The sequence below is a fragment of the Dicentrarchus labrax genome, unplaced genomic scaffold (genome assembly GCF_905237075.1).
Source record: "Dicentrarchus labrax unplaced genomic scaffold, dlabrax2021, whole genome shotgun sequence".
Classification (NCBI taxonomy): Eukaryota; Metazoa; Chordata; class Actinopteri; family Moronidae; genus Dicentrarchus; species Dicentrarchus labrax.
In genome coordinates this window covers 20,123,392-20,139,978 of record NW_026136724.1, presented here as the reverse complement: position 1 = coordinate 20,139,978, position 16,587 = coordinate 20,123,392, and the positions used below count along the sequence as shown (strand labels likewise).

Sequence of the window (16,587 nt, the reverse complement as noted above, 5' to 3'; positions counted from 1 at the left end):
CATTTTAAACCTGGAAAACAAACTTTTTTTGGCTTCATGCGCCACGACAACTTCCCCAAGAATCAATAGAGCCTCCAACGCTGTATCCAGTTCTCCCTTAATCGCCGATGCACCGATATCAGCATCAGGTCCGAAGCTGAGCTCATGTACTTGTGATCATCACTCGATACCGCAACCGATAGTTCCTTATAGCAGCGTGACGATGTAACCTCTTGTTAGTGGAGCAGATAGGTGGAGGAGGAGAAGCAGAAACAAACTGCGCTCTCCTGTGGCAAACTAACATTGTGTTGATCCATCCATCCGCCCCGACCTCCTCCCTCTGCGGCTCTACAACAACGTCGTTCTTTGCTCCTGATGGAAAAGAGATGGAAAACCTGCCCTTTGCTAAAACTAGCATAAAAATGTAGCCACTGAAAGACCACATTGGGCATTAAAACTATAAAAAATGTCAAACAGTCGAGCAATTTCTGCTTATTACAAACAATCAAAGTTATTTAAAACTTTATTAATATAAATCGACCAGTTCACACAGCTTTCACTTTTCCCTCCGACGTTGTAAAACAGTTCCGTCTCTTCGTGAATCTTTGATCTGAACGGGACTCAACAGTGAACTTGTGAAGCCTGGCAGTTTGTGTGTTCACTTCCTGAGCAGTTTTCCCACTTTTAGACGAGTCAACTCGTCTGTAATCGACGGCGAAACCGGTCGACGGGAACATCCGCAGCTGACGCGACAGATCCTTTAGTTTCATCCGGAAGGGCGGTCTGAGAAATCCATGTCACGTGTTCAAGTCCCTCGAAGGCATCAAAACTGGGGCTTAAAAACTTCCTCTCTGTACCCGACATTGGCAACATTATCCACTGCACTATAAAGAGAGTGTGTGTGTGTGTGTGTGTGTGTGTGTGTGTGTGTGTGTGTGTGTGTGCACATGGGCAAAAACATGGTAATAACTGTAATTCAGGGGAAATCTACTGAAGGAAGGCGCCAGCTCAGCTCTGGTCTCCTCTACTCACTTACTTCACACCTCCAGACAAGTGTGTGTGTGTGTGTGTGTGTGTGTGTGTGTGTGTGTGTGGAGAGAGAGAGAGAGAGAGAGAGAGAGATTCACTTGTCTTTCATCATTAATTTTCCTTTGTCTGCTTTGGAATATATCCAGAGAGAATAGAAAGAGTAGATCTGAATAGAGTTGGGTGGGTGTAGCTTTCATTCAACCAGACACACACCTCTCTCTCTCTCTCTCTCTCTCTCTCTGTCAGCGCGTGCCTCTCCGGTTGGAGCAGCACACCGCGAGCCTCACTCACTCCCTCACTCACTCACTCCCTCACTCACTCTCTCCCTCACTCACCGGGCTGCACGAGACTCTTCTTCCTCACCACCAACATCCTCCTCCTCCCTCCTCTTCTTCCTCCTCCCTCCTCCTCCTCGGTGTGGATGGAGGGATGCTAACGGGAGAGCTTCATCATCATCATCTTCTTCATCACCGTGCATCATCATCATCATCATCATCATCAGCACCACCACCATCCTCCTCCTCCTCCTCCTCCTCCTCACCGGAGAGAGCAGCAGCAGCAGCAGCAGCAGCAGGAGCAGCTCTCCGTGGGCTAAAAAAGTTAAGGAGGATCCGGTTTAATAACGGAGCACCGGAGGGGGCTCGTGCCCGGCGTTAACCCGGGATAATCCGCCTTGACACGGTTGATTTCCACTTTGGACTCCATGGAAACGGATCCGGTGCAGTTTTCTGAAGGGATTTATTGTGCATTTACCGGATCACTCCCGGTCTCGCGCTCCACAGAGGTCCCCGGTACTGAAACTGATCTCCGGTGTGGTTTTTAATCTCTGACGTGACGGGGTGCCCCCCAGATGCTGTAACGGATTCCTGGTGGTTAAACGGATCAATAACGGATTTCTGTCGTTTAACAGCCAACTCCAGAGCGGATTTTTTTCTGCGTTTTTAAAACTGACACCTAAACGGATTTCTGTCGGTAGTGAAACGGATCCCCGGACAGTCCCGGGTGGACCTGACGGTTCACTCACCGACGGTAGAGAAGAGGTATAAAAGCAGGTGAAAGCTGCCGGTTTTAACGGGGGAAAAAGGGGGGGGGACTGAAGTAAGTCTCCAATAACGGATCACCACCCGAGGGGAAGAAACGGACCCGGGAGTCGCCGCTTCCCGACGGGGGGTGGGGGGGGGGGGGGGCCGGAGAAGAGAAGTTACCGGAGGAGTTAATGATCGGACACCCTTCATCATTAGGCTGCTCTCACTAACGGGGATGGACTGATTGATGGATTTTTAACGGATAAAAAAACCCGCCTCCTTCTCCAATTTTCTGCTCTTTTTCTCCCCCCTTCCTCCCCTTCCTCTCCTCCTCTCCCCCCAGATTACACAGAATCGATACATTCCGGGGTATCAATCATTTTAAATCCGTTTTCCATCCATCAGCCTCCAGAGCCGTACAGCTGGGATCGTTTAGACCCAGTGGAATACCGAGTGAATGATCTCCTCCACGGTGGAATAAACCCACATGCTGGCCGTAAATTATCCACTTAACCCCCCTCAAGAGAGAAAGAGGGAGAGAGACATAGACAGAGACCGCAGTGAGGGAGTTATTACCTTTTCATTAAACTAAACTAAAAGCATTTAAACGGCAGTAAAACACTATTCTGTAACTGTGTCAGACTGAGAGCCTGTGCCTCCGTTTTCCAGCTTGAAGGTTTTATGTAAAGAAATTAACCAGGAAAATCCCTTTTAAAATCTCCTTAAATATTCCTATAACAGGATTCTGAAAAATCTTTATGTGACAATAAATGTCTGTTTGAAAAATTGTGTGGTGACTTTTCCACATAAGAGTGACTAAAAGCTGAGCTTAATCAGTCCTTGTCACATATTGTGTGAATTTCTTGACAAAAATTCAAATTCTAATGTTTATTGTAATAAAAAAAATTAATTAAAAATATTGGCTGTTCATGTGTCCCGTGTTTAAAACTGAAATGTAATCAAAATAGTCTTCGAGATACTTCCAGTACATCTGTGGCTCCTAACGCTGACCTTAATGTTCTGCGATGTGTTTTTCATCTCCCACTGTATCATCATAATAATCCCATAATAGTCCGATAGGGGTTTATTTATGCTTCACTGCAGGTCTGGAGGAGCTTTAACTCTGAAGAAATTAACTTTACAGCAACCTGGGGACAGAACCTGCTGCTTTAAATCTCCAGTGTTAGAGTGACCATTTCTGAAGGTCTAAAATGAGGATCTCCATCATCCAAGAGTGATTTTAATGCATAATCTGTGAACTAAACTGTGACTTCGTTGATTCCCATTGTATAGGGTCTTAACAAGGCTTTATTTCCAGTCTAACACCTCTAACTGTGGTGGTTTAGAGTTTATCTTACACAGCTGATTCCCAGTGAAAGCCTATGGATGGTACGCTCACTGTATAGCCACATCCTCAACAGCATACCTCCTCCTCCTCCTCCTCCTCCTCCTCCTCCTCCTCAACCTCCTTTAGAACTTGAAATCGAGCCATGCAGCATTGATTTTTTTCTCCTCACCACAAAACCAAAACGCACATGACCATCTCATCCTTTCTGTTTTGTCAGTTTTGTTGTCTGAAATGTAAGACGTGCTGCAGTGTTGATTTTCTACCTCCGACTCAGAGCTGAAGGACGTTCATAGTGTTCTAGCAGTGGTTGAGGTCAGAGTTCAGCTTTTCAGAAATATAACTGCTGGAGTTTCAGCATCAGTGGCTGGAGGCTTGACAGACTGAGAACTGGAATCTTTGGGACGAACCAAACACAAGGACATCTCTTTCTGTACGTTAAATCGTCTCTGAACTAGCTGGAATCTGCCTCGAGCATAAATGAATGTTTTTCTGAATCAGAACTTGTTTCTGACTCTGAACTTCGAGAACATTTCTTTGCCGTTAGAGTGACACGTAGCTAAATGGGTCTGAACGACAGCAGCCCGGGCGCCATGCGGAATGGACGTGGCCTCTCGGACCAGTGGGCAGAGTCAGTGGTGGTCCGGCCTCGAACCACCGAGCGCCACATCACAGTGCACAAGCGGCTTGTGCTGGGCTTCGCCCTGTCCATCCTCACCCTCATCATAGTCACGGCGGTGGCTGTGGTGCTCAGCGTCCGCTTTGAGGAGTGCGGCGGACGGGATCGTGATGGAGTGACAGGGGAGTCAGGTTCACGAGGCAGTGGAGGGTCAGCAAAGTTGAACGGGAGCAGAGGGGAGAGGACGGGGGAGAGGGGGGATGAGGAGACGGTCCAGCCATGGAGGAATTCACGGCTTCCGGGTTCGGTGAGGCCGCGACATTACGACCTGCGGCTTGCTGTCTACATGGACAACTTCACCTTCTCCGGAGAGGTCAGCATTGAGCTGGAGTGCATCAACGCCACCCGATTCATCGTGCTGCACACTGACCGACTTGAGGTAAGGTGGCCTGCATTGGCAGAAATCTGTGTCAGGAGTTTGGTAAACATGAATCATTAAGAACATGTACGCTCAGTGATATCTGTGATACCCAAAATTTGGCTAACAGTTTGCGCTTACCGATGGAAGTCGGAAGATTCAGCTACATACTTTAGATAGATAAATAGTTGGTCTTGGGAGTTTAGTGACCTTTCGACTACTTGCAGGTCGTGCAGGGGCTATACTAGTTTAATCTGAGGTAAAATGGATACAAAGATGAAAGAACCAGTGCTTGGTTCTGCTTGGTGCTTGCAATTATTGTTTTAATGCCATTATCACGACAACAAAGGGTTGTTTCCTCCTGTTACTTCAAATGTTTATCAGAGATCAGGAGTGTCATTACAGCACGCATATCTGGTGCGTTATAGATGTAGCATTGGAGGACTGACATGCAACTTGCAAGTAAATTAGTTATTTTCATACGGACCAACATGAGCTAGCAGCAAGGAAAAAGTGCATCGAAAGAATCTGGACATTGCAGGAATAAATTCTTCTTCTTCTGATACATTCAGTCAGTAAACCAGAATATTAATGACTTAAATGAACTCTCAGATGTAAATTCTGTAAGCAACTCTTTTCAGTTCAGTTATGAATCCTTCCAGACAGTCATGACAACAATCTTAAAGGCTGAAACACAAATTTTTAATAAGTAAGTATCCCGTGATCTTGAGAGTCTGACCTTTGTTTTTCTGAGATGACACAATGAAAAGACAATCGCAAGCACGGCCGTTTTTGCCTTCTCCAGAAAGCTCCATTGGTGTTTCTTGTCAATTGGCAGAGTCAGCAGTAATGTCAAATTGTGTGGTGAGATGCAAGTTTTTGAGTCTCTAGTCGGCACTGTCATCGCTGTCAAGTTTGCAATTGGACAACAGCAAGAATTCTTGTGTCAAAGGTCACCAAAGTTGAGCTTTACATGAAAGCAGCACATACAATTTATTGTCTTTGTTAGCAAATCTCTCAATCATGGAGATTCCTTTGAAATCAATTGAGTTCAGTCTGAAATCTCACTGTTATAAATGCTGCTGTGACCGAGCTCTTCTTACCAGCCTTACCAGGAAGAGCCCCTTTGATCCCTTAAAATCCAAATGACTCATCCCTTAGCAGGAATGTGCTCACTAAATTTTATGGATATCACCATATTTTATTTTAATTTCTTGTGTACATGAGGGAAATTTGGTTTCAGGGCTGCGCTAGATGAAAGGTCAGGGTGTCAGCAAAGTGGATTTCTGAAAACACTACTAACCCTTACCCTATAGGTCTAAACTGAACTTGGTTGAAAAGTTTTCTAGATGTCTTGAGTTAGATATTTAGCAGTTTTGTGCATCTCTGAGTGCATCCAAACCCGTATGTAAATGGTCCACCCACCAACCACCCGAACAAATAACTTTGTCCGATTTAGAGACCTGAACCCGCATGAACATTTCACTCCACATCTGCTTGTCCCTGTAGGATATATTGCCGTTTAAATCATGTTGGAAATAGGTGATTTCTTTGTGTGTATTGATATGAGCGTTTTCTTAAACAATTTCCTCTAACCATTCAAGAGACTGCTTTCAGTAATTTTAAACGTTTCAATGCACAAAATAATGTCACTGCAGCAAATATCGATATTATTTGAGCAACAAAACTGAAAACTATATCTATAAACTTGACAGGACAGAAGAAACTCTTGAGAGGAAAACAAACTTTTAGCCTGTGAAATAAGTTTGTTTGACAGCTCTGTATTCTCTCTACTGAAAAAAGATGGTGATTTTATGTGTAGAAAATAAATGTTTTCAGATGATGCTCAGATGTGACTCTCCATCTACCAAACCCTGAACTTTCAGTGCCTGTTTCTGGAATCACAGTTCTTCAGAAGGTGTAGCGTTGATGTAGCTGTAGTTTCTTGCTCACAGGGGTACCACAGTGCCGGTAGTTGTATGCAGTTTGATACCGTTGATAACTTTCCTGATGATTCTTTCCAAACAAAGCTCCTTGTTTGCATCTGCAAGTCTGCTCTCTGTGTTGGAAAACAAACCCGCTCTCTAACAAAGAATGTTTATTTCTAGATTTGGCCTCAGAGATTTCCTTAACGAGGCTAATTAACCGTCAAAGTTGCTGTTTCAGCCAAATTTTCGAGACGAGTGCGTGGTGAGAGAAAGCCTCAGAGAAACGCCTGAGCAACGTGATTTTTCAGGCCGGTCATCTCGGCTAATGTGTGAGAGGGATGAATCTGTCTAATTTGGGCAGAGGCCAATTAAAAACCCTGCAGCTCCGTTTTCTGTTTGTGTGCGAGCGCACTGTGAATTAAGAGGTGTTGTTGGGCGCCAGGCAGGTCTCCTAAGGTACCCTCAGAGTCAATGCATTATTAAAAGAAAAATTGCCAGGGTGTGAAAAGGCCAAAAACACAAATGTGGATAAAAATAAAACCCGCTGGTTGAGAAAGGGACAAAAAAAAATATATTCCTGCGAGGAGGGCTTTATTCTCACAGCCAAAGAAATGTCACAAGTACAAAATACATTCAGCAGCCAACAAAACCAAAGTAGAGAAGTGCTTAAAGCATCATTGTGGTGGTTTTAAATGTGCATGTTTTATTACATGAACTACAAATCTTCAATAATTCCTGCTGAGCCAAACATATCATCAGTTCTTAGACTGATTCCCTTCTCCCTGAACAATGATTGGTGTCAGTTTATGTCAATGAACTAATGAACTTCTCGCAACATCAAGTGGCTCTGAAGGTCAACCCCAGAGGCACATGACTGACCGGGGAGATTTAATCAAAAAGGACATCATTAATAAAGATATTCAAACAGGAACAATCTTAGGGTGAGAAAAGGTCTTGAGTTCAGCTGAAAAATCAAAACAATCAACAAACAGATTATGTAATTAAAAGACATTTTGGACGAGAGGGACGTTTGAAGGCATCACGAAGTGTGGCGCTGCGTTCGCTGACTCACCAGAATCCCCTGAAAAACATCCTTTTAATCCCCAACGTTTCCTCTCTGTGTCAGCAGCCTCTCTGTTCATATCGATCAGTTCATTCATCAAAGAGCAAACTCACACAAACAGATACAGACGCACCGTCTCAGGGTTTGATTGGCTGAGGATTGCTGATAGAGACCCGACAGTCCCCATTGTTGCCAGGCACGTTCCCATCATGCACCGCTGCTTATCTCCGAGGGTAGTTCCACTGATTTGCCCCAAACTTCAGCTTGATTGTCTCGGTTTCTGTTTACTGAGTTTTCTGCAAATGTCATTATTTTTGTTTTTTGCTTTGCCAGCAGGTGCTCCTTTCATCCGAGTACTCACTCAACCCTACAAACCACACTATAAATTAAGAGTTAATTCAAGCCACTTCTCTTTTCGGGAGTAGTTTATTCTCCGGCAGAACAAGGTAATATAAAATGGATTGGTGCGATCAAACGAATATGATAACTTTCTCTATTCTGGACTCTCTGGCTTTCTCCGTTTCTATATACTGTCAAGACTGTTTGCAATTGATTAAGATCGAAGTTGAATCTCTGCGTGGATATAGTTTGCTACAGTCGGAGAATCAACCAGTCCACTGAACTGATTGTGGTAGAACCAAGCCTAAAGAGTGTGAATGGATTGAAGGTAATTCTGTTTTACATTTCAGTTTCCTTCCGTGGCTGACACATCCCTCACTTTCTGTCAGCTGTGTTGCACCTGATTGGGTGGGACTACTTTTAGCTTGATGATTTTCTTTAATGCAGTGAGTTTGGTGACATTTTATTTAATTAGAGAATCCCCACCATCTTCAGCATGAGCTCAGGTCTAATGAGTCAGGTGATGGTTTGCGGCCTTTAATGTGTGAAGTGCTCTTCATTCAGTGTCCTCAGTCACAGACTTTCGGTGGCGTTTCATCATCATGTGGTCACTTTGACTCTGCAGCCTCAGAATTAAATATGGATGACTTTTTGTTCGCTTCTTTTCTTCTTTCTTTCTTTCTAGCTTCATTTAAACTGTCAGATATACTTTTCCGAGCTACCTGCAATGTGGTCCCTGTCACGTCACCATGGCGACTGGTCCAGCATTTGGAACCACAGCTGGCAGTGAATCAGGTGTTGCTTAGCAACGGCTTTCTGTAAAGGCACTGAAACTGCTGCAAATCTGCAAATTTTAAGAGCAGCGCCTCACTCCGTCGTGCGATGTTTTGGTCTTTAAGTGACTGCGCTGACCGAGCTGAACAACAGAGGGCTCACAGTGGAGCTGGAGCGACTGCAATTTAAAACACGTTCACCCCGTCTACCTTCAAGACCTGCTGAGACACTAAATGCAATGTTTTGCTTGTCGTTGCAGTTTGACCACTAAATATCTCTAATGGGGATCAATAAAGTAATTTAGTCAGCTAATATTATGTGACTATAGAATATGTCCCGAGTTGATATTTGGCAACAAGGCTCTGACCTTGTCCCTCCCCAGGGGAACAACGCTAAGCTCAGCAAAACGGAAATTGGTGACAATGATTAATTTCCCCCGAAGGGAATTTAGACTCTGAAATTACATAAATATCAGCAGCAACAAGTGTGCGCAGCCGTTACTGAACAGCAGTTTGCAAGGATGCGTTTGTTATTTTTCAGTGAGTAAGCAGCACACGCAAGTGTTATCAAAAAGTGGTGACCTGAATGCATTCTCTTCCTCATTAAACATTTGCAAAGCCTTGAAATCTTCTGCTTCCTTGCCCTTGCTGGCACATTACTGTTGTTGTTTGCGGGTTAGTTTAAGGTCCAGTGTGTAACATTTCAGCAGATCTATTGGCAGAAATGGAATATAATTAATGTTAATGTTTTCATTAGTGTATTATCACCTAAAAATAAGCACCATGTTGAACCACCATGTTTCTACAGAAGGAACAAACCAAACACTGGGGGGTTCGTGGTCACCATAGTTTCTCCTTCATGCTTGGAAGGAGAGGGTGAAGCGACAGAGTTGCAATCTGCAACTACACCGCTAGATGGCCCTAAATCCTACACACTGGTTGTTTAAATTAGCATATTTATTTGATATTTTTCCAGTTTACTAATTTTAAATGTATAATTTCACAGTTCATCATTGTAATTCCTGTTCTTCCTTCCTGCAGGTGGACCGGGTGTCCGTCACTGCAGAGAGTGGCGCTGGCGGCCGCCCTGCCAACAGGCCCGGGGGCGGAGCCATGCGCATCCACCGCCACTTCCCCTACCCGGCCAATCAGATGTATGTCGTGGTGCTGCACCGCGAGATGAAGCCAATGAGAGTTTACCGACTCAACGTGAGCTTTGACGCCGCCATCGAGGATGAGCTGCTGGGCTTCTTCAGGAGCTCGTACACCCTGCAGAGAGAGAGACGGTACAAACACGCAAACACTCAATGAAACACACATGCAAACACACACCGAAACACACACTGAAACACACACTCATTTTTCCTGCAGCAGCAGGTGGTTAGACTAGAAAAGGTCAGCGCTTCACATCCACGACATTGATTAACTCGCACACACCGCTCACAGTGTGTGTGTGTGTGTGCATGTGTGAGTGTGTGTTCCACATATCAAACCACACACACACACCACTCACTCCCTCCTTATGAATTTCCCATAAGCCTCTGCTGCAGAGTTGTTTCCACATCAGATTTCTTCCCCACGGTGCTGATGGGAAACAGACTGTGTGCTGATACATTTATTATTTCATGCATGAGTTTGTGTCTGTGTGGCCTCCATCTGTGTGTGTGTGTGTGTGTGTGTGTGTGTGTGTGTGTGTGTGTGTGTGTGTGTGTGTGTGTGTGTTTGTGTGTGTGTGTTTGTGTGTTTGTGTGTGTTTGTGTGTGTGTGTTACCACAGGGACAGAACATTTTATCAACGTCTGTTCCACTTATTGCAGAAACACAAAGTCATAGTTAATTGATGAAATCAGAAGGGCTCACTTGTGATTGGATAGAAGAACAAAGCAATGACCATATAAGGACTCTCTCAGACTGAAACCTTTTATTCTGAAGTTTTATTTAGTCATTAAACATGCAGACATTTCCCTCTATTATACCATGGGTATTTACTATTGGACTACTGGAAGTAGTGGTGGGCTATATGGACCACCTCAATAGGAGTATATTTTTGAAAGTATTTAAAATGACTGTGTTTTACTTGAACAAAATCGTGTAATTATATAATATATTAATCTGTTGACTATTTCTGCCCATTCATTAAAGTCTTTCCTTAAGATTTCAGTCCTGATAAATTTTGGCAACACCTGTGTGCTTTAATGCCACAACAAACACTCATTGAGCAGCTGGTGTACCTGTGCAGCCAAACAAACTCACATTGTTTTAAGAAGCCGGTCAATGAGAATTACAACTGTGATTTCAAGTAGTTTTCCCCACAACAGCAGGAAATGATTAATTTGTTTACCTTGCTGATGATTTTGAAGGTGTGCAGCGTTTCACCTGCAGCTCTTCATCTAACCGCTCGCCTCACGTATCTCAAACCAAAGCACTTTCAAAAAATGACCAATTATATTTTGTTTTGTAGACACATTATTGATAATTGATTGCAGTGAGTGCGAACCATTGCCACCCCAGGTTTCACCAGGTGAATGTTTTCAATGTGAAGCAACAGCAGTAGGATGTTATAGCAGGAACTTACTGATAACAGATGTGGGAGAGTGAACAGGAAACAGAGAGGTTGATGTCAGTGAGATAAAATTGTGATGGATTTCATTGTTTCCTGTGAATGCCCAGTGCTTGGGTAACTGAATCCATTGCATTTACATTCAAATGATTGCTGAATGAAACTGCACTGAATGACTATTACAGAAAAAACATAAATAGTATCAAAAATGGGGTCTGATTTCATAACAATGTTTAGGATAATAACTTAAAGACATGATAAATGTGACATAGGGTGTCACCATACTATTATATGTATAGATTACAAACCAGAATACTGAATTACTGCCCATATCTAAGCAAGAAGATTCATTCATTTTAAAGTGTAAAACATACTTGATGACAACCGCCCTGGCTTTGGTAAGGTACTGGAAGCATCAATGTGTCCAAACTGATTTCCGCACACTCAGATCCATGTAATATATCAGTTTAATGTGTAAAACATGGACATCTAAAACATCTGCAACAAATCATTTTTCAAGAATTTGTTTCAATACTTTCCTGCAGATTAACTGAGCCCATTTAGTTTCATAATGCTGAAATAGACGACAGCGTCATCAGCAAAAAAAAAGTTTGGACCCTAATACTACTGATGAAGTAGTCTCTAATGATATACTGTTTAATATTTAGAGAACTCGAAACAAAGAGCTGGATCACGATTGTTGTATTTACTGGAGCAAATTTTATCCGTGGTAACATTCACACTGTTTTTCATTCTGATTGAAGATTCTGGGTCGCCTGTTTACATGTGATCTAACAAGGTCTCATGTTTATATGTGCCGATGTATTTAATTGGAACAGCTGTGTGACGTGCACAAATTGAATGAATACATCATGCATTTGCCTTCGTCAACGCCTACCCTATAGCATCAACCCTTTCAGCAGTATCGCTTTGGCACTTCGGCTCCATATCTATCATCTGTTCAGTGCAGTAGTTGGTCGGATCCATCATTCTAATGGTTTTCAAAGTATTCCAGTGGTTTTTAATTGGTTTATTGCTTCGGTGAATTTTTTTGTGGACTTATTTCTTTTTTTCGTATTTAAATAATGTACATGGTACAAATTTTCTTTTGATCTGTTTATGATAAAGTTTAATCTACCCCTTTGCAACGGATTTAAATTTGGGCCAGTTAATCCTGATTGAGGTGTTTATATGGAGCATTTTTGTTCTGTTTGGGCTTTTAAACCAATTATAATAGGAATATTAGAGATCTGTTCACTGATGATTGAGTCAACCATCATTTCAACACTGACCTTTACAAAGGTTCATCAACTTTATCAAAATGGTTAATGGCAGTTGATGTCGGTGTTGTTATTTGGTCCATCCAGGGAGCAGGGACATGGTTCTGTTTGGCAGGGAATAAATCCTCCACCAAACCGAACAGTAGAGAGTCAGAGAGCGATGCTTCTGACGGATCGATGAACAGAGCGGGACGGTCGCTGCTGTTTGTACAGTTCAGAATGTCAACTGCACACACAGGAGGCTGAGAGAGATGACCGATAACAGCAAACAAAAAGCAGCGACATGAGATTATAACCAACTAGATAACGATTGATGTGGAGTGGAAGTGGGCGGCTGTGGCTCAGAGGCAGAGCGGGTCGTTCCTTAATCGGAAGGTTGTGGGTTTGATCCCCGGCTCCTGGTTCCACATGTCGAAGTATCCTTGAGCAAGATACTGAACCCCAAATTGCTCCCGATGCCGTGCATCGGTGTGTGAATGTGTATGAATGTTAGTTTCTGTTCGATGGACTTTGCCATCACTGAGTGAATGTGTGTGAAAGGGTGAATGTCTCACGTAGTGTAAAAGCGCTTTGAGTGGTCGGAAGACTAGAAAGGCGCTATACAAGTACAGGTCCATTTACCAATTCAAACATTTATTTAAAGGGAAATATGTGTTTGGCTTTAGCTGAGTTTAATTTTAACATTTCAAAAACATTTGTACACTTTTCTGGACTTTGACTGTGATGCTTAAAACTACATTTTTGACAACTTTTCAAATTTTTAAATTTTTATCAATATAGGTATGATATTAGTCACTATAACATGGGATCTTTTGTGTTTTGTTTTTAAACAATATAATTTTACAAAAGTCTTGATTTTTAGAATGATATTGTGAAATAAAAGTTGTGATTAAACTATGATCTTTGAACTTAACTAACCTACAAGATTACAAATAAATGAATTTTAAACCAGGCATATATCATACATCAAAAGATACAGTAATCGCTTAATCAGCTGTTGATAAATTAAGCTGTTGGAAGTTAAAGAATAATGCAAACTGATGTTTAATATGTGTGCAATTTAACATCAAAATTATCCTGAAAGGTAAATAAAAGGTAGTTTTCTGTCTCCATCTGACTCTACATTGAGACAGAACATTAGTTTGCAGTAGTTCTTCACCAGTCTGGTTTGGTCTCTGTATGTCTTCACCACCAGTGGTCCCATATTCACTGTTAACTGCTGTTTGGATCGATATCGGATCAATACAGCAGCTGATGGACCAGCAGAGCTCGATCACAACACAACAACCTGTTAGTTAAAGTTTAATGCTCCAACCGACAGAAACCTGGTTACTTTCGACTTTGTGCACTAACCTGATTTCTTTCTACCACATAAAAGAGAAACACAGTTTTCTAATCGAGGGAGAAATATTATAAAAATAAACTTGATAACAAAATTTGTGTTAAATGTTTTGACATGTGAGCATGACACAGAATTTGACAATATTGCTGTGAGAGAAATGAGGAAGGATGAAATCATTGGCATTAGCTGCTGAAATAAATAAATAAGAATGTTTCCAGACACATAGTAAGACATTTATATATATATATATATATATGACTAAGATCCATTAAAGGTGCCAATCGTGGTTCATAAATATGTTAATCTGATGACTAACCAGCAATGCGAAAAACACACATAGTAAAAAATCACAGCTGATTATTTTGAAAAGTAATGATTTAATTCAGACAAGCCTCAAAATGTCAAATTCACACAAGTGTTAAGAGACTTTAATTGTCGAAATTATACCCTGCTGAGAAGTGTGTTACATTGTTATCTTAAGGATTAGCTTGATGATAGGCTAATGCTAACACACAAAACCACAAAACACACTCACACACACACTCCACTGTGAGATTTGCTTAATATCCAGAGTTACTATAAACCCCAGGCTGGGCTTAAACGCTTAATGCAGGAAGGGGAAGAATTAATTAGCACTCTCGCTCTCTCCCCCCACACACACACACACACACACACACACACACACACACACACTGTATCACTGGTTAAGCTTGGTATTGATCTTTATGCAAATAGTGTTGGGATGAGTTTGATGTCGCGGCTGCTGTCGTCTCGCAGTGAAACCGGTCTGAACTCCAGCCTGATGCAGTAGCGTGTGGGTGCGGACTCTACTGACCTGCTGTCTGCTGGTCACATGACGCATGACATCACAACAGGATAGAAACGTCAATACACGGTTAATGTATAGGAGACTGTACCAGACTGGTCATTGTGCTCCTCCACACACAGTCGGAAGCACTGGACTATTTTTAGCTCACATCTTTATGGTTTAATGTCCCCAACGTCAACTCAAAAATATGTTTTTGTTCTTCTACCAGTGCCACCAGTGCACATACAAACAGCGTATAGTCATAGAATCTGGATTTTTAAAGGTTTCAGTCATTAATAATAAAATGAAAAATAATGCACAAGTAACTAGGGATATTTTTCGGCAGTATTTGAAATAAATAACTTCATAACGATAAAGAAAACAAACTGAGAAAGGGATATAAATGAAAGAACACAACGTAAATTACTATTCAAGAAGAAGAGCAATTTATATATGTTTTACAACATGTCTGCAGGGGGTCTTTAAACCCTTGAAACTATACTCTGAGTTATAAGAGTTGAAATAATTATCATAAAATAATTGTGGCTTTAAGAAAAAGTTTCAGGTTTCTCCTACGAAAAAGTTGAAACCAAGCACGCACAACGTCACCGCTGCTGGCTCCAAAAAACCAACATGGCGTCGGCCATAATGCCGAACATGAGGCTTCACAACGGTACTCCTGTAGTCACCGGGCTTTAATGCGATTGGGCTGAGAGTGCGTTTAATAATCGCCACACTCTCTGATCTATATTACACTTCACCCAACCTTGTTTGCACTTTGTGCTTCTTCACAAACATGAACCATAACAGCAGGTGCACTGCTGGCAGTCGCCCACACAGTCTGAGCACTCAGGACCGACTGCTTTTCACATGTCGTCGTGTTTGCTCAATTAGAATGGGGCCCCGGTGTTGATAAAATGTTCCAGCTGAGAGCTTTAGAAAGTGCGCAGGATCTGTTCTTTGATGCAGAACATTCCTGAAGCCCAGACTTCTAAAAGAAACCCAAAACACCCGCGCAGGGCTGTTTTTCCCCCTCAGATCCTGCAAGGAACTTTTTCATTAGACAGAAGCTGTTTTTTTGCAGAGCTTCCTCTTTTAACGAGGAGAGGAATTACAGTTAACGAGGAGTAGTAAGGCTGCTAACGAGGCTGAGGAACAGAGATGTTGGAGTGTTAACGAGATAGACAGATGGTTAACGAAGGTTACGTGAGAGTCCTTATTTTAATGGAGGGTGGAAAGCAGCTGATCGGTCAACAGATCTGCCTCGTTGGCTTCTCTCGGGCTCATATCTCCCTCTGTGATAGAGGAATCCAGTGATGAGATGTTTCAGATCGATACTGAGCTCATCCACTCTGCAGCATGTGTGTCAGAGGTTAACCCATCTAATATGGCAGTCAGCTGAAGCTACTTAATACATTCATTCGTTCTGCGAGCCTTCAACTCACAAACACACAGAGGAGGAGGAGGAGGAGGACGAGGAGGAGGAGGAGGAGGAGGAGGAGGAGGAGCTGTATATTTGAGGTGTTCAAAAATCCAAGATGTAATTTTTGACCTGAGTCTGGAAGCTGAACCTCAAACTGACGTGTTCATTTTCAGCCTCACTAGCGATGTGGTTGTGCAGCTCAGAGTGAAATATCTCAACAACCAGTGGATGGAATTCTTAATACCTAAAGATTTAGTCATATTGACTTTGTTGGTCCAACTTTCCACTAGTCTCTAAAACTGAGTCCAAATATAAAACAGGCAACTTAAAGGACCAATGTGGAGGATTTAGTGGCATCTAGTGGTCTGATTGCAGATTGCAACCCACTGAATACCCCTCGTTTCAACCAGAAGAAGAAATAATCTAATAATAATCTCCATTTTTACTAATCTGACAGTCTTCAGTCCCGCCCTGAACACATCTACATGCCAATATTCACTCATAGTCATAGCGCCCCCTACTGCAAACAGGAAGTAAGGCTTGTGTGGCAATCATCGTCTGATTTGCCTTAAATGTGTGATGATGCTGGCACCTGACACAGGCGACATGAGGCGACGCGGCAGTTAGCTTTCATCGCTGGCGGTTCGATGTGCCGGG

General features: G+C 42.5%; 1 protein-coding gene across 1 annotated transcript in view; it reads left to right on the top strand.

Annotated features, from left to right (window-relative positions):
• Positions 1-1,299: 1,299 nt before the first annotated feature.
• The window catches only part of LOC127358574 (thyrotropin-releasing hormone-degrading ectoenzyme-like), a 178,403-nt gene continuing 163,115 nt past the window's right edge, over positions 1,300-16,587 (top strand). The window contains exons 1-2 of the mRNA XM_051391733.1: positions 1,300-4,436; positions 9,560-9,804. Coding sequence (XP_051247693.1) covers positions 3,942-4,436; positions 9,560-9,804 — 740 coding nt within the window. The 5' untranslated portion in view covers positions 1,300-3,941. The remainder of the gene's footprint in view (positions 4,437-9,559; positions 9,805-16,587) is intronic.